The following is a 24,294-nucleotide window of genomic DNA, read 5'->3' as shown; positions in this document are numbered from 1 at the left end:
TACATGTTTTTTTCATATTTTTCAAAATCAGGCGATTTAAATTAATCAATTCTCCAGGCTGCTTAGTGACAGGAGATATCCAAAGTGCAATATTCTCATTTGAATTTTGCAACATTGTTTGGCTGAATTAAGCGTATGCAGTTGTAATTCTTTGGCTCCCCTCCTCTACCACCTTTTTATTTTACATCAACTTCCAAGTCACCATATTTTGTTTACCACTTTCCCACCCAAGCAGGATTCTATGAGTCTTTCCTTGGAGACTTGCTGATTACGCTTTAATTTGCTGGAAGTGGGAGGGTTGCTGTCTAGTAATCAGACATTCCAACTCTCACATTTATCATGAGAGAGATGGTGGTTTTTTTTGCAGAATTAAGCCTCACTCTGTTTCGTGATAGAACTCTTAAAGGTCAAGATTTTTTTTTTTTTTTCATGGAGGGAAGGGGACTGGAAAAAAGACATTTGAGAGTTTTACCATGAGACTATGAGAAGGCTTAATTTTAGTTAGAAATCTCTGTCGGCCCACAGCCCCTGGACTCCAGCAGCTGGGGCTCTTGCTGTACTAGAAAGGTAGGTTTCTAGCCTGTATGGTTGCAGAGCAAAAGTTGAAAATGTGACCTGAGAGCACCTTAAAGGCTCAGAAATCAGTAGGCAATAGACAACACTCCTTTCACCAACATTAAACTCTCTTTTATTCTCTGCTGTTTGGGAGTCTCATGTAAGGTTTTTCAGTGCCAAGTGTTGGCAATGTTTAATGCACATTGAACACAAGTTGTAGTTCCTTGAAGGCTGGGTGCTAGCTCCAAGGGCTCGTGACATTGGTCAAGCACAGAAACTGTACATTTCATTCCCCAGTTCTTCATTCCGGACCCCGTGTAGACGAGTCGCGTGTGATCGAAAGCAGCACTGCTGAAGTGCCGCGGTCATCATTATGCTAATGAGCACTGCATATTCATTGCAGCACCTCATTAGCATATCCTGAAGTGTCTCATTAGCATCCCCCTTTCGGAAGGGGTGTGCTAGCGTAGATATAGCCTAAACAGTTTACTGGTAATTACGGCTTTTAATTACTTGTAGAAGGTATAGAAGGACAAAACAAAGAGAAATGATCCCTGTGCATGACAAGTAATTTAATACAGTAGGTTCTCAACATTTGCGAGGGTTCCGTGGTGAGAACCCTCACGAATGTTGAATTTTGCGAATATGGCAGCCACCTCTGCCTAGAGCCCAGCTGCCAGCACTCCCTACCTGGGTCCCTGGGGAAGCAGCGGCTGCTGGCACTCCCTGCCTGGGGCCTCAGTGAAGTGGCTGCTCGCAAGTAATTGAATTCACGAACTGTAAGTACTCTATTGTATGCTTCTCTGGCATAGCTGTTCTTTTATAGGTAATGTTATATTTCTAAAAAAATACAGTAAGAGTCTATTGCCAGAGGAGTGATGGTTAATAATTTAAATAACGCCTTCTGGTTTAGGTTCTGAGAGTCAAATGACTTATCATAATAAAGAGTGATAGGATGTCTATCCATAAATTAGCTGTAAATGTGATTTGTGTGATTACAGGAGTCTTACAGACAAGTCATGAAGATGAGACCTAAAGACCTGTGGAAGCGATTAATGATAAAATTTCGTGGAGAAGAAGGCCTTGATTATGGAGGGGTTGCCAGGTATGTATGAAAACATAACCTAAATTATCTACTATGCTATCTTGCTTCTAAGTGATATGTCTCTTTAAAAGTAGTCTTTTTGTAAAGTGTGCTTCACTAATAAATTTGCACGGCAAAATAGTTTTCTGGTATTTCTTTAGAGTGAAATCTACTTCCCAACAAAGCAATCAGTATCCTGCAAGTAAATGTGAAAAATGACTGCAGATCTTAACATAGATGCATTTTAAATCTGAGACGTGTTTCTAAAAAGTCCAGTGAAAATGCAGTTGTATCCCCTGCTGACTCCTCCACCCCTGACAAATCCCCATAACTGAGGCTTAGCTATTGGAGAATTTGTGCCATTAAGGACTGACTCCACCTTGTGGTAGATTTTTGGTAAGAAAAGTGAATCTAATATAGTTTCAAATGAAATGCCTTGACTGTGATTTAAAGTCAAATGTTACCAGTCACTAGATTAGGGAAATAAAGCATATTTTAATTTTTTCACTTGTTAAAAAATTATTTTTATCTGTTGGTAGCAAATGTTTGTTTAATCATAATTTGAAATGGTTTAGAGAGAACAGTTACAAGTGTTTTAACATATGAAGTCCTTGTTGCTAGTGTGATACAGTCGTGATACACCTCCTGGCTGGCACAGGGATGTATTAACAGTAACTGAAAGAAGCTGTGAGATTGAAGTTAACTTGTTTATTTTGGTGACTAGTACTTCTGTGTTAAATTGTGAAAAAAAAATAATAATAAGTAGTGAGAGTTGCAACTTTCATCCTTGAGCATCCATCTGCCCCCTAAACCTGGACAGTATTTCTTTGCATCTCTAAATATTATATAGCAGGTTATCATAATGATAGGCATAAGACAATTATTATATTTTATAATATATTATAAAAGTATATTATATATTTTTAGAGTCTGCATGGCTACAAAATTAATATCTGCATCTGAGCCGCAATACTCAGTAATTGTCTGTGGATGTCCATGCCTGCTGATATAAAACAGATATCTATGGAGTTGCGGGGCTGTACATATCTATAGTCATGTAAAATCAAGTATACTACACTGTTTTTGCTCCACATAACCTCCCGTATCTGGAGCATAACTTCACATTTAATCATTGCTTTCACAACAATCTAATATTTTGCCGACTTATCTACAGCAGCTTTTTTTAGTTATAACAAAAATATTTCAAAACCATAAATAACAGACACTATGTCTACGCTACAGTGATCTTTCAACAGAAATTACTGTTGGGAGAGAGCTTCTGGCAAAACTCCAGTCGACAGATCACATCTGCGCACAAAAGTGGATCGGAAAAGTGACCCACTCTGTCGATGGAGTCTGGCTCCTCTCTCGACAGAACAGCCAGCCAGATGCTCAGCAAACAGGGCTGCCCAGTGAGCTAGAAACACTGTCTGTCAACAGAGGACCCCCAAGAGGGTCTACACAGCCTTTTTGTCAACAGAAACTGTCAACAAATCATTCTTCCTCATTCCAGAGAGGCAGAATGCTGTCAGCGGAAATACCGAGTTTTGTTGACCATCTATGTGCCATTTTATGTGTGGACATGCCACGGGTTTTGTCGACAAAACCCTCTCATGTAGACATGGCCACACAGTAAGATGTAATTTTCAGTGCTTCCGTTAGTGTTTTCTATCTGCACTTCTGGTTGGCATACACTGGACACTCCCTTGTCTGCTCTGCTCTGCTGGTAGCCGAAGAAGCAAAGCCCCAGAGCCATATGAAATAATAAAGGCTGTTAAGTGGAAGCAAACTGAAATTATTGAGCTAAAGTTGAAGAAAAGTCTTGGAGAGGTGGAAAATCAGCCAGTTTTCAAGTACTGTGTGCTAGCTAGGCAAATAAAACTAATTCCTGCTTTCTGTCCTGTTTTATAGTTTATCTCTGTATGATCACTTTAAATGTTTTTGATTGAAAACCTAAATTTTTGCACAACCTCTCAACACAGAAATATATCTGTCTGAAACCTGCACTGAAATGATAATTTTATTTCCCCAGGGAGTGGCTGTACCTGTTGTCTCATGAAATGTTAAATCCATATTATGGCCTTTTCCAGTATTCACGAGATGATATCTATACACTGCAAATCAACCCCGACTCTGCAGTTAATCCGGTACAAATGATAACAAATTTACAGAATTCATTCTTTCTATAACCTAGGACATGCTTTTTCAGAACAAGTGCATGTGGGGAATGCCTTAGACTTAGAGGCTAATTCTCAAATTAGCATTGCTAGAAGTTGAATTTGTGCAACGGTGTGACCCCTTTGCCTTTAGAATTAATGAGAGCGAAATATGGAATATTTCAACTTAACCATAGTGCCAGGTGTTTGAATTGTTTTAAGAAAAGCATGAATTCAGGTTATTTTTGTGCTTGATAATGGGATCTCTGAATTGTTGTTCTAAAAGTGTGACAACAAAAAAATCTAGAAACTCTTTTGATTTTAAAATCTTAATTCTGAAATTTTAAACTCAATGGCTACATCTACACTAGCCATAAACTTTGAAATGACCGTGCAAACAGCCGTTTTGAAGTTTACTAATGAAGCGCTGAAATACATATTCAGCGCCTCATTAGAATGCGGGCGGGTGCAGCACTTTGAAATTGATGCGGCTTATCCAGACGGGGCTCCTGTTCGAAAGGACCCCAGCAACTTCAAAGTCTCCTTATTCCTATCTGCTCATGGGAATAAGGGGACTTTGAAGTAGCCGGGGTCCTTTCGAAAAGGAGCCCCATCTGGACGAGCCACATGTATAGACACAGCCAATATGTACTATCTGGAAGTCAGATTTATTTGAATGCGTTTGTTTTATCTTTTAATTCCAGGAACACTTATCGTATTTCCATTTTGTTGGACGGATTATGGGCATGGCTGTGTTTCATGGACATTATATTGATGGGGGCTTCACATTGCCTTTCTATAAGCAACTGCTAGGGAAGCCAATTACTCTTGATGACATGGAATTGGTTGACCCAGATCTTCATAATAGCTTAGTGTGGATACTGTATGTATTGGACATTTAACAATTATGAGATTTAAAATTCTGTTAGAATTAATAAAAACATTTTGTGTTATTAAATCCAATTAGAATTAAATTAAAAGTAAAGTATAGCTTGTGTTCCTGCTGTTGTCTAAGGTAGCTTTGCAGTACATATTTCTAGTGTTGATAGTAAGCAAAAGCTCTTTTTTTAAAATTGAGTATTTCAGTTTTAGAGAGGCATGGATGAGTTTATGATTGTAGTTTTTAACATGAAATGAAAAAAAAATTGATTCACTGAGCTTACAGCTGTCTAACTTGTTGGAAATTATAACTGAATTTTTCTATTTACTGATTATGTAAATGATTAAATAGCAGCAGCATGTTGCTAAAATTATTGCCTCATAATACAATTCAAGAATAATAAAAAATAGGTTTCCTTGTGTTATGCTTATTATCAATATTTTGAAACCAAATCTGATTAGAAAATTTAAATTGATGTATCTTAATTTATGAATGTAATAAGTTTGCAGCGTATGTGTCTTCTGTAATGAGCCATTTGTTTGTTTGTTTCCCTCCACAAGAGAGAATGATATTACAGGAGTCTTGGACCATACGTTCTGTGTGGAACACAATGCTTATGGGGAAATTATTCAACATGAACTGAAACCCAATGGCAAAAGCATCCCTGTCACAGAGGAAAATAAAAAAGAATATGTCAGGTATGAAACAACAACCATCCATCTTTCTCTCTCTTCCCCCTCCCCCCCCCCCAAACAATCTCCCCTGCCCCTCCTTTCTCCCCCCCAGAGAGATTTTGGCTTGTTTGAACTTACTGCCAGTGCCACATTTTACTAAGCCCTAGTACAGTAGTCTTGTGTTGCTGTTAGAAAGTTTAGTTTTTGGCTGGGTAAAGTGCAAGGTTATTGCGTTGTTGCATTTTATTTTTTTTCAAAAGACCAGTTTAAATTTGCTTTTGCAGGCTTTATGTGAACTGGCGCTTTTTAAGAGGAATTGAAGCTCAGTTTCTAGCACTGCAGAAAGGATTTAATGAAGTAATCCCACAACATCTGCTGAAGACATTTGATGAGAAGGAGCTAGAGGTCAGTACACTAATGTTACATTTTGTCAAGTGTAACAGTAAAAGGCTGATGCACTCTTCTGAGACTAAACATGCTAAGTTGCATCCCCAGTGCTTTAGGGGTTTTGCATGTGCCACAGTTAAACACAAGATGTCATCCAGGCCCTGGAATTTGAGGCTGATCTGTCTTACACCCTCCATTCTGTGCCTCTTCTACAGAATCAGTAGCTTGGTTTGTCAGTTCGAAGCATTCTTTGTCTCTCAAGTGGTTTGTATTTAACTCTGTTCAGCAGTATATATATGCACAAGTTTGGGCTTTTGTTTTTGTTACTCTTGGGAGTGACTGAATAGGTTGTTTCATAATGACAATAGAAATAGCCACTTCCTTTATTTCAGTTAATTCTCATAGTACATGCAGTATGGATTCCCCTCTTATATCTTGGTGGAGTTGGTTTTCTGTTCACAGGCATCCACAATCACTTCATAATGGTCCATAGTATTTCTTTGTCAGAGATGTCAGTTAATACTCTTAAAGAAAAGTATGTCTTAGCACTGCTGCTGAGTGCTCTACAAAATGTAAATATCAGTCGCCTGAGATATAGTGTTGTCCTGGACCATGGGTCTCAAACTCATAGGCCAGGAACCATCTGTGGCCCAAACAGTTCCACAATCCAGCCCACAGACAGCTGCTAGCATGTGAGTCCCTGTGGCCCTGGGTGAGTGTCCTTATCCTTCCCCCATGTCCATCCCCTGCTCTGCCCTCTTCTCCTATCACACTCCCCTTGAGTCCCCTTCTCTGAGATCAGGAGATGGTGGTGGAGCACAACGGACTTCTGTGTAGCTTTGCTCTGCTTCCCTGCAGCAGGTGCTGCAGTGAGTGTGGGGTCCAAAACCCTGCCGCTGGCCCCAGCCCACCCAGAATCCCACTGGCTAACCTGAGCATGGGGAACCATCCGTTCCATAAGCTGGTTGGGGTGGCCACTTTGGGGCCTGGGGCAGCTGTGCTGAACCATTCACCCACGCTGCAGAGCTAGCACCTGGAAGACACACTAACCCCGTTGCACTGTTGGGGGTGATGCCAAGAACCATTGGGGAATGTGGGCAGTTAAATCACCCAGGGGCAGCAGGCAGGGCTGGGGTTGCATGGGAGGGTAGTGCAGGGACTGGTAGGTGGGGCCAGAAGACACATCAAGGGGGATGCATGGAGAGCCATCTCAATCACCCCCATGGCCTTGCCAGAGCAGGGTGACCGCTGGCCCACGGGAGGGTGTGAGGACTGGCGCTGGCCTTGAAGTGTATTGAGTTGAGTCCTCCTCCCCCCACCCACCTTTAACAAATGTAGCAGGTTCCCAAAGTCTGTTTTTAAAAACAAACCTTAATAATCTGTGTCTGGGATCTTTCTTACTCTCTGTCAATTCTTTAGTGAGGGCCCACAACCACAGATCCATTGTATATGTTCTGATTTATAAAATGGCTACAGTGTGAAGTATCCACATTTTCCTGTCTCCTTCTGTAAAGTTATTTTTGTACAGGAATATATTATGATTGCTTGTCTGTTCTCCCATTCAGCTTTGGCATTGCCAGTGAGCAGGCCATACAGTAAATTCAGAATAGTTTCGTATGTGCCTCATGAGAACTGGGGACAAAGCATTCTCTGTTCAGAGGAACCAGCTTCCAGGGAAGCATAGGCAAATCCAGAGTTAGACTCTTTCAGAAATATTGCAAAACCTATTTCTTTGAAAAGGGCCTTTTCCCCCAGCAACAATGACTCACACAGCACTGAAACCCTCCTGTGTCCAAAGACAGCCTTTTCTTCCCCCATAATAAAAATATTATAAACTCAAACAGAGTTTTTACTCCAAAAAGGAAGACGTGCCAGAGATCCATGGAGTTCCCTAGGGACTTGGCTATTGCTTTTTATTTTAAAACAGAAAGCGTTCAGATGTAGGAGTGATAAAACCTTTAGATACATGTACAGGATACTGAAGTTTTTATTTAAGCTCTGATACAGTCAGGAGAAGAGTGTTATAACAAAATTTAAAACAAAGTTTGATGCGTTTTTCCTTGTGCATTTGTCTTATAAAGTATTTAATCTTATATGCATAAGATGGGTGGAAATGACCTACCAATAAAAAGTTACAGTACAAGGGGAAAAACAGAACTGGCTGAATTCTAAAGAACTCAGTGGCAGCAGTGCAACATCTGAATGCAGAATTTGACACACAAAGTATAAATCTGATGGGGAAGAAAAGTCTCTTCCAAGTTCTCAAACAATTCTTGGAAATTGGCTGCTCTGTTTGAAATTAAATTTAAATAGGACGCCTTGAAAATGGATTCACTGTATGACATTTTTTGCTACAAAATAAAGTGATGCTGTTCTGTGTGCCTTTAAACAACAGGCTATAACTTTCAAATTGCATTGAAATTGATGGATATTTTTGAATGTGAATTGTATTTTAGTGTTTACGTGTAATGTCAGTTATTTCTATTGACCACTAATGCTGTATACAAATGTTAACAGCTCATCATTTGTGGACTTGGGAAGATTGATGTTAATGACTGGAAGGCAAATACTAGGTTAAAACACTGTACTCCAGACAGCAACATTGTGAAATGGTTCTGGAAAGCTGTGGAGTTCTTTGATGAAGAAAGGAGAGCACGATTGCTCCAGTTTGTGACCGGCTCATCCAGAGTGCCTCTTCAGGGTTTTAAAGCATTGCAAGGTAAAATTGTATGGGGATTGCCTTAAATGGATTGATTTAGGGAGAGGAATAGGACATCATAGGAACCTTGCATAAAAATAAGATGTTTGATCTGTAATGTGATTGTTTTTACAAAGGGGTTTTCAGTGGTCTTAATAGTTGCTTATCAGTTACTCTTCTCTCCAGTCCCATAACTGTGTGACTTTGGCTGTAACCTGCCCTATTCTTTTACTCACTAAAGCACTTCTTTCTCTAGTATTGTCTAATTAACTGTAATAAACTCTGGACATCAGAGACCTGTATGTGATTCTCTGCCTGTATTTTTTTTTTCCTGGCAGTCTGTTGTCTAATCAGTTTATTTTAATCCCTGCCTGCCTCTGCAACTGTCCATAATTGTCTCTATGGCCACAAAAGCCAACTAGTAACTTCTTTGTGACTATAACAGGCGTGAGTGAGAGATTTGTGATGTTGACTTTGGCATGGAAGAAGCCACCTGGCTTTGAGCAGCTCAGGAACAAAAAGAATGTACCTCATTATGCCTTTGGAATTCTAATAGCATCTCTGCCTACCTGCAGCAATAGTTCTAACTTTGTCATCCATGCCATTAGGGGAACAGACTCAGAGGTATTTTCAAAACAAGTGGGGCTCCCCGGAGATCTGTTTTGGGACTGGTTCTATTCAATATCTTTGTCAACTATTTAGATATTGTCATAGAAAGTACGCTTATTAAGTTTCTGGGTGATACCAAGTAGGGCGGGGTTGCAACTGCTTTCAAGGATAGGCTCATAATTTAAAATGATCTGGACAAACTGGAGGAATGGTCTGAGGTAAACAATGAAATTTAATAAGGACAAATGCAAAGTACTCCACTTAGGAAGAAACAATCAGCTTCATACATATAGAATGTGAAGCGACTGTCCAGGATGGAGTATTGCATCCCAGAATCATGCTTTTTTTGCAACAGCATCACATTGTTGACTCCTTTAGCTTGTGGTCTGCTATGACTCCTAAGTCCCTTTCTGCAGTACTCTATAGTGGACTACAAGCTAAATATGTGTGAACAGTGTGATGCTGTTGCCAATAAAACAAACATGATTCTCGGATGCATTAACAGGCATGTTGAGAGCAAGACACGAGAAGTCATTCTGTTCTACTCAGCTCTCATTAGGCTTCAACTGGAGTATTGTGTCCAGTTCTGGGCACTAAAATTCAAGAAAGATGCGGAGAAATTGGAGAAGGTCCAGAGAAGAGCAACAAGAATGATTAAAGGTCTAGAGAACATGAGCGATGAGGGAAGACTGAAAGAACTGGGCTTGTTTAGTTTAAAAAAGAGAAGACTTAGAGGGGACATGATAGTGGTGTTCAAGTACCTCAAAGAGGGATACAAAGAGGAGGGAGAAAAATTGTTCTCCTTGGCTTCTGAGGATAGGAAAAGGAGCAAAGGGCTTAAATTACAAAAAGAGAGGTTTAGATTAGACGTTAGGAAAAACTTAGATGGGAGTAAAGGAATGTTGAAGTGGGGCGCTTATTTTGAAGCTGCCCCCCATCTACACTGTCAATCTGCCATTCGAAATCTGCACTTTGAAATTTGCGCCTCTGCCATTATGCTAATCAGGTGCTGAATATGCACATTAGCGCCTCATTACCATGCCACCTCCAACAGGGGGGTGGCATGTGTAGAAGCAGCCTAACTGTCAGGGTGGTTAAAGACCGGAATAAGTTAACTAGGGAGGTTGTGGAATCTCCATTGCTGTAGATATTTAAGAGCAGGTTAGACAGACACCTATCGGGGATGGTCTAGATGGTGTTTGGTCCTGAACCTCTTGGTCCAATTCTAGTGTTCTGTGTTTCTTCAAACACAGGTGACAGCCAGATGCTCATTTAGGTGCCTTCTTTTCTATGACTAACTATATTAGCCACTCGATATTTGCTTTGTTTAATGGTCTGTTAGCGAACTGAACCTTTGTGTTAGAACCTTAACATGAACTAGAATCTTTCATCACATACTGCTGTGTTTCCCAAATAACATTCTGTGGAAACCTGGTATTCTGTGCAGTGAAAATAAGGGTTACATGAGAAAATTCCATTGCAATAGCTGACTCCTCTGTGGCTCCCTACCCTGTTCCCTCTGAAACAGTAGAACTAAATTTAATTAGTTTAACGGCTGGCAGGGTGGTGGGAGGGATCTGACTGTTAATCCAACTGAATTTAGTTCCATTATTTCAGTGGCGGCAGGGCAGGGAGCCGCAGAGAGCCCCTCACTTCCCCCACTACCAAATGGCTACAGCCCTCCAGTGGATGTGGCTTGGCTTACTGACACCAGTGGAACACCTCCACGTCAGCCTTCCTTCCGCTGGCGTGCATGGCCCCCTGGCATAGGCTCCCCAGGCAGCACCACAGATGAGTTAGTCCCAGGGGTGGGTTTGGGGCTGAGGCAGGTTAATTCTGGGAATGTGTGGGGGGTGGGCTTGGGGCTGAGAGGGTTTAAGCCTGGAAGTGGAGTGGGGGCAGTTTCAGCATGTGGGTGTAAAGCTTGGGGCTAGGTGGGGGGATTTGGGGGCTGAGGGATGCAGCTGATAAAGTCTACAGATGGGGTGTGGGTTTGGGGGCCAAGCGGGGTAAAGCCTGGGAATGGGGTTCCGCAAAATTCTTTTCAGTTTAAAAGAGTTTTGTGGCCAAATAAAATTGGGAAACATTGGCATACTGTATCCTAGTGTCTGGGAAGGGCCCTACAACCACCAGTGCCCAGTGGGGCTGTGGTTACTACACTATGGCCGTGTCTACACGTGCCCCAAACTTCAAAATGGCCATGCAAATGGCCATTTCGAAGTTTACTAATGAAGCGCTGAAATGCATATTCAGCGCTTCATTAGCATGCGGGCGGCAGCGGCGCTTCGAAATTGACGCGCCTTGCCGCTGTGCGGCGCATCCAGACGGGGTTCCTTTTCGAAAGGACGCCACCTTCTTCGAAGTCCCCTTATTCCCATGAGCTCATGGGAATAAGGGGACTTCGAAGTAGGCGGGGCCCTTTCGAAAAGGAGCCCTGTCTGGACGCGCCGCGCGGCGGCAAGGCGCGTCAATTTCGAAGCGCCGCTGCCGCCCGCATGCTAATGAAGCACTGAATATGCATTTCAGCGCTTCATTAGTAAACTTTCGAAGTTTGGGGCACGTGTAGACGTAGCCTATGTTGGTAAAGTTGTACAATGCCTAAGGTCAGATCTATGGCAGAAACACTCTGCCAGTCTAGCTATACCAGTGTACTGTTATGATAAATGTACTGCTTGAACTGACAAAGCCATGCTTTTAGTCATCCCAAGTGAAGTAAGTTGTGCTGTTAAAAGTGCCTGAATTCTTCTCAAGTTACTGACTTTATGGTTGCATTCGCTATAGGATATGCATATGCTGGTGCTCTTAATTGAAACCACTTTTAGGATCCATCTAATGTGATGAGATCTCAGAGAGGTAGAAAATATGAGAGATGGTCTCCAGAAGATAGGTAGGAAGTTGTTTCCTCTAACATGAGACCCAGAGAAGGTGGTGGTTCATGACCAAGCTGACAAAATGTTTTTTTAGAAGATGTTGAGTGGGTGGTCACTGGTGAGGAGGACCTTTTCTTGTAAGATCTGGGCCTATTTCTCTAGTGTTCTGCAGGTCTCATAAAGGTCTGGTATTGAAAAAGATGAGACTGCTGAGCAATCTGAAATTTGATAATTCATCTCTTTTGTTGAAGCTGTATAGCTCTGCTCATCATGTTAACCTACATGTTTGTAACATGCTATGCAAAACTAATCCCTTTGATGGTTTCAGGCCTTGCTCATGAGGAATAACATCCCAACAAACACACACTTTCCAAGTAAGTGACCTTACTTCAGAGTTCTTGACTCCATTGACTGGTAGAAGGATCCTCTCAGTGTGAGAGTTACATTTTCTTGGCTGCTCACGTCAAGGGTCATCACTCTTGACGTGCCTCTCTCCTGGGTTGGATTGCCCATTTCCAAGGTTCTACAGCCCAGAATAATGGACTGCTTGAGAAGCATCTCTCCAGACTAGCATGTTTTGAACACTGTGCAGTTCTTTAAGCATGCTAATACATTCTCTGCAACAGAGAGGACAACTCAGGCTATGTCTGCACTACGAGATACATTTGAATTTAAGGCAGTTAGCTCGATTTTACCAAGTGACTTTCTTCCCTGTAAATTCCATTAGCTCGATTTAGGGAGCACTTACATCAGTATCATAATATCCTTAGAACTGGGTGGGTGTAGCATCAAGTTCAAATTTAACCATTGGAATGAAGGTTAGTGTGGAGGTGCCATGTCTTTGATCGAATTCATTAGCCTCCAGATAAAAGGTGACAAATCAAGTACATAAGACTGAAGGAGGAGGGTAGGGTTCAGTCCTATACTTGATTTGTCAGTTTTTATTGCAATCTTGTTTGGTCCTCTGTGCTTATAAATGTCAGTCTGTATTGAAAATGAGATTGATCTGATGAAGTGGGTCTGTCTCACGAAAGCTCATCACTGAATAAATCATTGTATTAGTCTTTAAAGTGCTACATTTCTGCTGTTTTGTTTTGTTGGAGTACAGGCTAACACGGCTACCTCTCTATTACTGTCAAACTTGTGTGGACTTTGTGGGAAGTAAGGATACTTAAAATCGAATTTATAAAACCCAGAGTTATAAATTCAGTTTTATTAAATTTGATTTTATCTGGTAGCTTAGACATAGCCTCAGTCAACATAATGCTAGATAATGGAGTGGTAATATACTACATGAATTGTGAAGAGGGAGCAAGAAATTAATCCTTATGCGCAGAATTATTAAGACTGCAGAACTAGTGCATATCCCAGTGCATAGATAACTCTGCAATCTACCTTGTAGGCCTGCAAAATGTTGTGGCAGATTCCCTTAGAAGGTATTTTCAAAACTATGATACAGGACTCAGCAATTTGGCCTTTTAACTTATTTGTTACTCTTGAGGTCTTCCAGAGGAGGATCTCTTTTCAACACCATCCAGTTCAAAATGCCAACACTTTTGCTCATAGTCAGGTGAAAGGGTACAGTCACAACTCCCTATTTTTTCCCTTAGCCTCATTCTTTTTTCTACACCTGTCCTACAGCATCATTTATCCTGAAGGTGCTGTAGAAACTGAAATGAGAACAAGCTGTAGTTATCTTAATAGCCCCATCCTGGCTAAGACAAGTTTTGAGTTTTCCAGGGCTGCTATATGAACACATCTCTCTGTGTGAACATCTCTTTGCTTTCCTCTTGCAGATCTCCTAACACTGGACAATACACTTCAGTTTCTTATCTCTGTGCCTCAAGGCTTGGCTTCTCATTAGTTCCCAGGTATAGACTCGGTCTTCTCTCCTGATGCTCAGTACATATTTGTGAGCAGTACAATACCAGGTACATGAAAAAACTATCTGCAGAAGAGGAGGCACTTCCAAGCCTAGTGTGCCCCCTGGTCCCTATCCCCTTCTGAATCTCTCCTCGCAGGCGTAGTTGGTTATTTGCAGGATTTAAACATACAAGGTTATCTCTGAACTCCTTTCTGGGTCACCTGGGTGCTATTAGCCTTTCATCCACCAATCAAAGGATTTTCTGTTTCTTCCTCACCCACATTCCATAAGGGTTTGTTTTATCTGTTTCATCACGTTAAGAGATCCACAGCATTGTGGAACCATAATTTGCTGCTCAGTGGGTCAAACCTCTACCTGCCTTCAAGACTTTGTGCCTAGTAGTCGTAACTTTGGCCGGAAGGGCAGGGGAGTTCAAGGCATTCAGGGAGGATCCTCCCTACATTACCTTTTTCCATACCAAGGTGACATTTTGTCACCATCCTTGTTTCCTTTCCAAGATCTCATCTTTACCTAGGATATCTGACTGCCAGTGTTTTATCCCATGCCTCATTCCCTGCGGGAGGGAGCTTGTCTCCATTCCTGGGACATAAGAAGGGTCATTGCCTTCTACCTAGGCAGAATGAGACATTTCAGGATTTCCCCTCCAGTTCTTGATCACCTTTCCCAAGAGAGAGAACAGTCAGTTTCTGCTCAGACTATGGAAATGGGTTTCTGATGTACAAACCTGTAAGGGTGTATCCTCCTCCCAGTCTGTTGAAATGGGCAGTCAGCCCCAGTCCATCTTGGTACCCCTTCTTAAAGACGTACCCATCATGGACAACTACAGAGTACCAAACTGGTCTTGTGTTCACATGTTCTCAGGGCATTATGCGATCCAACCTGCTTCTGGGTGAGATACAACCTATGGCAGCACTGTCCTCAGAACTATGGTGGGTCCACCTTCTCTGTGTCCTGACACTGCTTGGGAGTGTCCTACAGTGGAGCACCCAGAGGGACAATGATTCAAAGAAGGGGAGGTTACTTATCTACACGGTAACTGGAAGGTGCAGTGTCTTGTCCCTGTGGGTGCTTCTCCTCCTGCTTTTCTTCTCCTCTGCTGTGGAGTCTTCCTGTGCTTTCAGTCAGAAGGAATCGGAACAGCGGTGGGACTGCCCTCATACACCCTTACACCAGATCGCAAGGATGTATAGAGTGTAGGCACAGTCACACAGGCACTAACTAAATATCTGATCAGAAGTGCACAGGTACGTGTATCGTGTGATGGACTATCTCCGGGAATCACCATGTCTAAGAACTCCAGTTACTGTAAACTAATAACTGTTCCTTTTGTAGGGTCGTAGCTACACTACATAGTAACTTCGAAATTGCTTGTTTCGAAGTCCAACTTCGTAATAACAGACTTAGCAGTTGCACATCTACACACACAAAGTCCCAAGCCCTTATTTCAGAAGAGCATCTTGGTACTATGAAAGGAAGTGTCTACACACCTGTAGCCCCTGTTTCAAAATAAGAGGCCAGGAAACAACATGGACGGGGTTGCATGGCTGACAAGCCCTTCCAGGGTCACAGCAAGCTGCTCCCTTAAAGGGCCTCTCCCAACACCACCCCCACCCTGCACGTGCTCAGGGCTGCCAGGCTGCACACAGCAGGGCAGACCATGTGCTAGGGAGCTGAGCTAGCCAGGGACAAGATGTTGTTTCCAGCTGTTTCCCCAGGGGGATCTTCCCTCTTCTGTGGCCAGCTTGCCAGTGTATTCCAGCAGCACAGCAGGGCCAGTAGCATGAGCTCCAGACTGCAGGGTCTGGGCTGAGTCCTCCTGCATGGCTCCTGGCAATCTGGCACCAATGGGCCTTTCCTACCAGCACAGAATGACAGGACTGGTTAGTGCTGGGGGACTGGGACAACGAACAATGGCTGAGAAACCTCTGCATAACCAGGCTCTGCCACTGGCTCGCCCCGGTCCTTCAGCACCACGATACGAGAATGCAGCTTGCACTCCCTGTGCAGAAGAGGGTGGCAATAGCGCTGTGGAAGCTGGCTGCCCCAGATGCCACCGGTCCGTTGGCCATCAGTTTGAGGTGAGCAAGGCCGCCGTTGGAGCAGTCCTGCTCAAGGTAAGCCTGGCTCAGACCACAGACTGGGGAGTGGGCTACCAGGCAAAGGGAGGGGGTGCAGGGAAGGGAGCCCTGCCAGGGAAGGGGACCACCCAGCCTGGCATTCATGGATGTGTCTTTCTTCCCCCCCATGCAGGTCATCTGAGCACTAAATAACGTGCTCCTTTGCTGCGTCATCAGTGTTGGGGACCTGGACACTGCCCTCGCTGAGTTTGCGGAGCTGAGTTCCTGAACTATCTTGGCACAGTGTACGGAACACACAGTGTGATCTGGGCGCTGGACCACAGCAGGGGCACCTGTGTGAACAGGAAGGGGTACCACTTGGTGGTCCTCCAGGCCCTGGTCAATGTGAGGGGCCGCTTCATGGATGTCTGTGTGGGATGGTCGGGCAAGGCACATGACACCTGGGTGTTTCGAAAGTTGTGGCTGGGATGCTGGATGGAGGAGGGCACCTGCGTCCCCCTGCAGGCACTCCCACTGGGGGACATCACAATGCCCCCCTGTATCATGGCTGATGCTGCATACCTGCTGCACCTGTGGCTCACGTGGCCCAACATGGGATGCACCACCCCATCGCAAGACCTTTTCAACAGCTGCCTCAACAACACCAGGGGCACTGTTGAGCAGGCTTTTGGGAAGTTAAAGGGGAAGTTTTGCTCCCTCCTCATGAGACTGGACATCAGCCTCCCAAATATTGTGGAGAGCAGACAGGAGCCCTTTATGCGGGGCTGGGCTGCAGACCCAGGGGCTGAGTGTGAGCAGCTGCCTGCTGCTCCATGCCGCTAGACCTGAAGAGATGGACTGTGGGTCTGGGAGGCCCTGCATGAGGCCTTTGCCCTGGGTCTGCAGTGACCCTCCCCCACTCCCCCCACCCCTTCCCACCTCCCCACCACACACCCCCCCTCCTGCTTCCCCACCACCACTCCCCAGCCACGCACTAAGGACTCGGGATTAGGGTTGGAATGTAACATTTACTGGGGATTGTGGGAATAAACATGTATTTTCTGAACAACAAAACAAAACCTGTTTACAAGGTGGAAACAATGTACAGGAGGGATGCATGGGGCCAGGGTGGGGGACTGAACTTGGAGGACAGGCAGGTGTGGAAGGCCAGGAGCCATGGCAGCTGCGGGTGCCTCTACCGCCTGGGGTCTGGGACCCCCTGTGGGGCTGGGACCACGTGGAAGTAGAGGTGGGGGGGGCACAACAGGCTTGGCCTCCCTAGGGTGTGCCTGGGGGGCCGTTGGGGCCACTGCCAGTGTGCCTATACTGGCCATGAGTCAACAGCTCAGTTCCAAACAGGCGGACGAGCACAGGTCTGCAGGGAGGTGGGCTGCTGTGGGGGAAGGCCGCTGTAGGCTGGGCTGGTGAGGGAGTGGGGGGTTGGACGAAGTGTATGGCCGCAGCCTGGGTGAGGGTTTCCAGGCTGTCATCCACCCACACCCACGCCTCCTGCTCCATTGCCAGCCAGTCCCAAAGCACGGGGGTCATCTCCCACATGACCACCTGGCTGGCAGCCATCTCCTTTTCCCTCCGCGGTCCTGTGGGAGATGCAGGCTGGGGTGTGGAGGCAGACTCCTGGCCATCTGCAGCTGTGGGCTGGTCTGAGATGGCTGGAGCGACTCCCAAATAGTGGAACTGTGGAGACAGAAGGGGGCAGGAGGATGGCCCATGAGTCTTGTGCCCTGACCCCAGGGATCGGGGCCCCACTCCAGTGGCCCCCACCCCACTGCCCTGCTGTCTGAGGACCCAGGGTACCCCATGGGATCCTGGGTGCAGAGGGATTCCTGCATGGTGAGGGTTGGGCTGACTTCAGTGCCCCCTAATCCCCCCGGCGTGTGGACTTTGAGGCTATTCAAGGAGGGGGCTGTCTCTGGGCCCCATGACATCCCAAACACCCCCTACCTATCAGCTGCTACCTCCAAGCTCTGGGGTGACACTCGGCTGGAAGAGTCCTGGCTGGCTGTCCTGTAGGGGAGGGTGATGACAAGGGTGCCATCGTTGGACCCCTTGTTTTCACCCTTGGCTCTGTGTACTGGGCCCTCGGCTCGGGGCTGGTGGTGCCTGACTGACATGCCGCCTCCTCTGTGTCCACGGGGGGTGGGTGCGTGGGTGGCGGTGTCCACGAGGTGCCACGGTGGGGCCACCTCCTTTGGCCCCAGGAGGCGGTGCAGTTTCCCGTAATGGGGTAGTGGGCAGGCTGGGCCCCCGAGCAGCTGGCGGCATCTCTCATTTGGCAGTATGCATGCTGCAGCTCTTTCACCTTTGTGAGGACGCTCTCCCTGGTCCAGACGGGATGACCCTGGGCGGCAAGCCCCCTGGCCAGCCGTTCGAATGCGTCTGCATTCTGCTGTTGCACCCCGGCGTGGAGCGAGACATCCTCGTGTGTCATTCCTTCCAGCCTCTGACTGAGGAGGTTCTGCAGTTCTGCCTTGGTCCAGGAGGGGCCTCACTTTTGGTGCTGCTTGCCTGGCTGCTGTGAACCCTCTGGGGACTCACTGGTGGGTCACGAGGCTCCTGGCTTGATGACATTGCCAGCTGAGGGTGTGTGGCTTGCCTCCAGCATCAAGAAGCAGCTGTGCAGCAGGGAGTTGGTGTTCCCCTGCTTCTGCCACACACTCAGCTTCCTGCCTGGAGTTGCAGGGTAACTGCTTCCTGACATGCAGCTGGCAGTGACCATACAGCCCTCCCTGGGCTGGCCAGAGCACCCTGTGGGGCTCCCACCATGGTGGACCTGCTATTTCAGAGTAGTGGTTGTGGAGTGTGTACACATGTCCTATTTTGAAGTTTAAACTTCAAAATAGGCGCTACTCCATTCCCGGGAATGGAGTACGAACTTTGAAGTTGGGCTCCCTTTTTTGAAGTAATGCAACACATGTTAAGATGCTCCACATTCTACTTTGAAATAGCCCCTAACTTCAAAATTAACTTTGAAGTTCATTGCTAGTGTAGATGCAGCCTAGGGGTTTTTGCCCTCACACCCCTATGAATGTTACTCTGACATGTTTGCTGTTTTATACAGGTATGCATGTTCTTACACTGGGGTAGATTATTCTGGTACATGGCGAAATCAGATATAGTTTTATGACTTCAACCACATTGTGGTTTCTATTAGTATAAAAAAATCACACTCCAATTGACAGAGTGATAACAGTACAAAATGTGTGTGTGCATCAGGCTCTACTGTATTACTGTAGTGCTGTGCAGATTTAAATTAATTTCTTCTTGGTCTTGTGTATCTCACTGGCTTAAACAGTCCTAGTGGTGGTGTGCATGTGTGAAGACAATCAAACCTCTCTGATGAGGACATGTTGAGAGACAGCTTTTTGATTTGCTGTGGTATGTGCTCTGTCCCTCCCTGCCACAATATTACACTGTTTTCATTTCCTTAATAAATGGCTTATCTGTCTCCCTTGCTTGTGTACGTCTCTCTCTGCCTTAACAGTTACAAGATTAGCATTTTGGGGGTGATAGCCTGTATTAGTGCTAGAGAATTCATCTTTACTGGATTTGCAGGTGCTGCGGGGCCCAGGCTATTTACAATACACCAGATCGATGCCAGCACTAATAACTTGCCGAAAGCTCATACCTGGTAAGACCATGTTAAAAAGTTTTTAGTCTCCATACTTATACTGACGTTTTGGTCAATGGACACGTCCATTGATATAGTATATCGAGATAATCAACTGTTACTTACTTCTCCTTTCCTGATAATGTTTGTGCTTGGTAAAGAATTCCATTTATTATGGACAGGGGTGGGCAATAATTTTTGCAGGGGTCCATTCCATGAATTTTGACAAGATGTCACGGCTACACATTTCTACTATATTAATGGAATGGCTGGTCATGGTGGGCTGGTCACAAATGTTAGACAGGCTGGATCTGGTCCTCAGCCCATACTTTGCGTACACCTGCAATAGGGTATAGTCTGTGGGCTTTTATATTGATGTAGTTTTGTTGGCCATTGTAATGTAATCAGGCAATATAAGATGTTGCATACTTACTACCCGTGTTTCAAAAATGTTAAATGCAGTAGTAGTAGTACAGCAGAATTGCATCAATCTTGGATTTCTCAGTGGAGATGAAACTCATTCTAAAAAGCATTTTTGTTTGTTTGTTTGTTTGTTTTTTTTGTTAACAGCTTTAATCGAATAGACATTCCTCCCTATGAAAGCTATGACAAGCTGTATGAGAAGCTGCTAACTGCCATTGAAGAAACATGTGGGTTTGCTGTGGAATGACCCTTTGCAGACTTACCTGAGACTCTCTTCATACACCTGTCAGCCAGAAAGCCCTCTCCTCAGCCAAGACTCAAGAAATGCTTGAAATACAGGAATGCTTTCCCGTTTTTATTCAAGAACACTGTGAGGGAAAGGACAATTTTGGAATTTTTTTTTCAAGAAAATAGGTCCTGTGGCTCTTGCCATGGAACCATTCAGCTGCTATTAAACTAATATCTTGAACATACAGAATGCTGACTTTTACTAAGTTTCAAAAGTTAAGCAGTGTTCTACACTTAAAGACTACTACTATTTTTGTAAAAGGTAATCTGTTCTATTTGCTTACCTGATTTCTATTCTCACAGAAAAGACAGTATCAGCAGTCGGTACCAATCATGTTTCAGCCCAAATAAACACACTGAACAGCATCTATACCTGCTATTTTTCTAAAAAAATTTTTTTTGATTATTCTAACTTTGCATAAAATTGGCTAAAAGAATCATTAACCTTTTTAACTGCAGCCACTTACATGTTAACTGCATTTTCTTATAATGAAATATTGTATTCTATATTATATGTTCAATTTAAATATTACCCAGAATGAGGCTTTTTATATTTTTCAGACATGAATTACAGACATGAAACTCTGGGTCCTGTTTCTATCAGTGGTCAGATCCCTAGTCTGAGTGACCTACTACATTTGGTACAGTACTTTGTGTTAAATGTGGAATAGTCCTCTTTTAACGTGTTAGTCAGTTAGGTTTTTTTAAACAAGCATTTTTGTAATAAGTTGATATTGTTGAGAGTATTTTTGGTTTGCTTTCAATTTAAAACAGAAATGCAACATTTTTTAAAAAAAAGTTCTTAGAGCATGCTGATGAGGTGACGTTGACCACCTTCTGCCTGGCCATTACTTTACGTTTCAGAAGCACTGTATCTGTCTGATCCACCAAAGCTTTTTATGTTCAAATGCAGCCAATTCACATTGTGTACTTATCAGGTAAACTACATGTAATTTTTGTTGTGGCTGCTCATGTCATGTGGGTTTGTGCAAGTTGCAACTAAGGAAGAGTAACTCAAATTGCGAACGTTCTTTTCTTCACCAACACACGCGACTTGATGTGCTTTGAAAATGAGGGGTTAAAGCACAACATTGTCACTGGTTGTAGGGATGAGAGTCAATATATGTAAGAGTCAAAATGTGAGTTGGTGAGTCCGAATGGGAACATAATGCACTACCAATGGAGTGAATCCTGGGCTGCTCAAATGAGCATCCTACTGTGAGTCAGCAAACTGTCCTTAGGGGTATGCAAAAGTTAAGCTACTCACTGCACAATTTTTATAGATGCATTCTTCTGCATGATATGTAATATACAACTGGTATTTTTGCCTGTCTTGCTGCACAGTAATGAGGCAGCAACATTTGGAGGTAACTTCAAATTTTTCTGATCAGTGAATTTTTTATCTTGGATCATAATCATCAGAAATGTGCACTATTTTTACATTAATGAGAAATGACTAATGAACTTACTAAGACAATGGGATGTAAACTATTTCCTTTCTTAACATAAGTTATATAATGAACTAGTGATTTTCTTTGGCGGGGGGTGGGTATCTATTCTATGTAGTTTGTGAATCTGTCAACATAGGAGTTCACGCTGCCAAATCTGACTGCCATAGCACATGGGCTAATAATGGATTGTTTATTAGAAGACCAACAATAGCTAAATCTTACATCTATTGGAGAGCAGTTGTTAACCAGATCATACTGACATTGGTAGCCCAAATCCACATTTTCACATACTTTCTTCAGTAGTATGATTGCTAGACACTGCTTGTTCTAGCAAACATATTAGTCTGAGCTCATACACAGTGGACAGGTTAGGTTGCTGCTTAATGCACACCTGAAGCAGTCAAGAGAACTGCTTTGGCAGCTGGACATGGAGCCTGCCAGAGGTTTTTCCTCATTTCAAGTGCTTGCAGTTTTGTGTTGGGCTCCTTCAAGTTGAGTGGCAACACTGACCCTTCCCAACATACAGGGATATGAGTTGTATTGTTCTCTAGAGATAAGATTCCTTGCTCACTTTACAAGCTGTTTACATTGTTATCCCCACCCTTGCTCTGGCTTATTTATACCTGGCCCTGCAGATTTCCAAGACCAGCATCTGATGAAGTGAGTCTGTGCTCACAAAAGCTCATGCTCAAAACTTTTCTGTTAGTCTATAAGGTGTCACAGGACCCTTCGTTGCTTTTATAAGCTGGAAACCTCAATCAATAACGTGTAAGGCCTTTGGCATGCAAGGCTGCTTGGATGGTCTCACTTCATTCTTCATCCAAAAGAAAAGGCCTTTTTGAAAAAACAACTGTCTAGGGGAAGTGGCTGTTTGTCCTGTTCCTCCTCAGGGTGTGTCTGGGACTTTCCATGGACAAGTCTAATCAGCTAAGACTTCCTTGACCCTGCAAGAAGCTCTTGCCTGCTGTCTATTAACAGAACAAGGCCTCATCCACGTGACTCCTTGGGGAAGGGCAATGCAGGTCTGTTATACCAGAGGACCCAGCTCTGGGGCAACAAGCACAAACATGCTATCCCCAGGTTTAGCTCCTGCAGCTCAATGACTTTTCTGAGCTGCTGGTGTACAAGGTCTCTTGATGGCATTTGGCCTCTGCTGTTTCAGGTGTGCATCGCCCTCCTGCTGTAGTCTACTCCCTGCACTAAGCAGCCAGAACACAGCTGTAGCTGGCCCCTGTCCTGTCAACATGTATTATAGGTTTGAGTCCAATATCAGAGGTTATTTGAATTTGCATGTGAACACATGCACCCAAAACTGCTCCATCTAACCCCGTTTGAAATTTCACAGTAGCTTTAGTTGTAGTTGCATTGCTTTCCTGCTAGACATTTTAGTAATGTGTAATCCCTCATACCACCAATTTAATCTTGGAAAAATCTAACTTAAAATATCGACATGAATAGACAATGTCTACATTTGACCAGTTATAAGGAATAATATCAAGTACGTGGAGTGCCTTTCTACCTTCATAACAACTAAGAGCTTTAAATAAAGCACCCCAACTGGCCACAAGTTTTCTAATCCATTTTGCAGAAGTAGTGACTCGAAAGTTTTTAGTTCCAAAATCACGTCAGCCATTTTCCCTCAAACAGGTGCTAAGCCCTATGTTGCATTGAACCTTGGACTTTCACCCCACGATTAATGTGAATATTTATTTCAGCTTGTCCTTATTGGGTTTTACTTTATCCATTCTTGAATTGCATCCAGTTTTTTTAGAGAAATGCTGCATCATGTTTTCATGCTGTTGCTTTTCATTATGAATGTTTAACTATGAACAGTGACTGTTTTGTAGATTTCAAATATACAGCACATAGTTGAGTTTGAGGATTTAATTTCTCGGTGTAAAGAGTTTTGTAATGGTGCTTTGTACAGTATATATTCTAATTTTTTGCACATAGTTTCAGCTTCCCTAAACTGATTTATTTTTACCTATTTTGTTGTTATACTAAAGTCCAGAGCACACAACTTTTCCTTTTGTACTTTTGTTCTACAACACTACATCTGTGTTAAACTTCTGGTGCATTTAAATTGGTTGCATTGATGGAAGTAAAACCTTTGCTTCTATGTCAAAGTATGCATAATACAGCTTAATGCAGCATGCTCACATTGCTTCGAATTTTAAACTGCACCATGTAGTTAACAGGTGCCATTTGTTGTATTTAACACTATATATAAAGTTTTTGACTATCACATCCCAAGCTTTGTCTATAGCTGTAATTAGTTTATGTGCAAGTATAATTTTCCCAACACAAACTGAGTTTATTTTCTCGTTTCCATTATATTTATTACAGAGTGTTTTTAGCATTGATATTCATTGTATTGCCATCCGTTAAGGAGCTTTAACAAAACCTCTGTATAATGTGTTTTTTTAAAAACAATGTACCCATGCAGAAGTTGAGCAATAAATTGTATGCTGTTTGCACTGTCACAGCATCCAAGGTTTTAAAAAGTTAAGTTTTTAATTAAATGTTCACTTTGACTGACATTTGTAACTTTAGAGGTGTTCAGACAGTTCTTCCCAACTGAGGAGAATTAGTTGTGTGTGTACCACTGGGCAACACTGAAGTGATGTGCTACATCAGGGGTCAGCAATC

The 24,294-nt window shown here is 43.6% G+C and overlaps 1 protein-coding gene across 3 annotated transcripts in view; it reads left to right on the top strand.

Moving 5' to 3' along the window:
* Nucleotides 1-24,192, top strand: part of SMURF2 (SMAD specific E3 ubiquitin protein ligase 2) — a 131,746-nt gene extending 107,554 nt beyond the window's left edge. For all 3 annotated transcript variants that reach the window (XM_075014559.1, XM_075014558.1, XM_075014557.1), the window contains 8 exons: nt 1,557-1,660; nt 3,672-3,786; nt 4,500-4,678; nt 5,236-5,373; nt 5,634-5,754; nt 8,254-8,455; nt 19,429-19,504; nt 20,054-24,192. In XM_075014559.1, the coding sequence (XP_074870660.1) occupies nt 1,557-1,660; nt 3,672-3,786; nt 4,500-4,678; nt 5,236-5,373; nt 5,634-5,754; nt 8,254-8,455; nt 19,429-19,504; nt 20,054-20,153 (1,035 nt within the window). In that variant the 3' untranslated portion in view covers nt 20,154-24,192. The remainder of the gene's footprint in view (nt 1-1,556; nt 1,661-3,671; nt 3,787-4,499; nt 4,679-5,235; nt 5,374-5,633; nt 5,755-8,253; nt 8,456-19,428; nt 19,505-20,053) is intronic.
* Nucleotides 24,193-24,294: the final 102 nt, after the last annotated feature.

This window comes from Carettochelys insculpta, chromosome 20, assembly GCF_033958435.1.
Source record: "Carettochelys insculpta isolate YL-2023 chromosome 20, ASM3395843v1, whole genome shotgun sequence".
Lineage (NCBI taxonomy): Eukaryota > Metazoa > Chordata > Testudines > Carettochelyidae > Carettochelys > Carettochelys insculpta.
The sequence above is the reverse complement of the archived record's forward strand: the minus strand, read 5'-3'. Positions and strand labels throughout refer to the sequence as shown.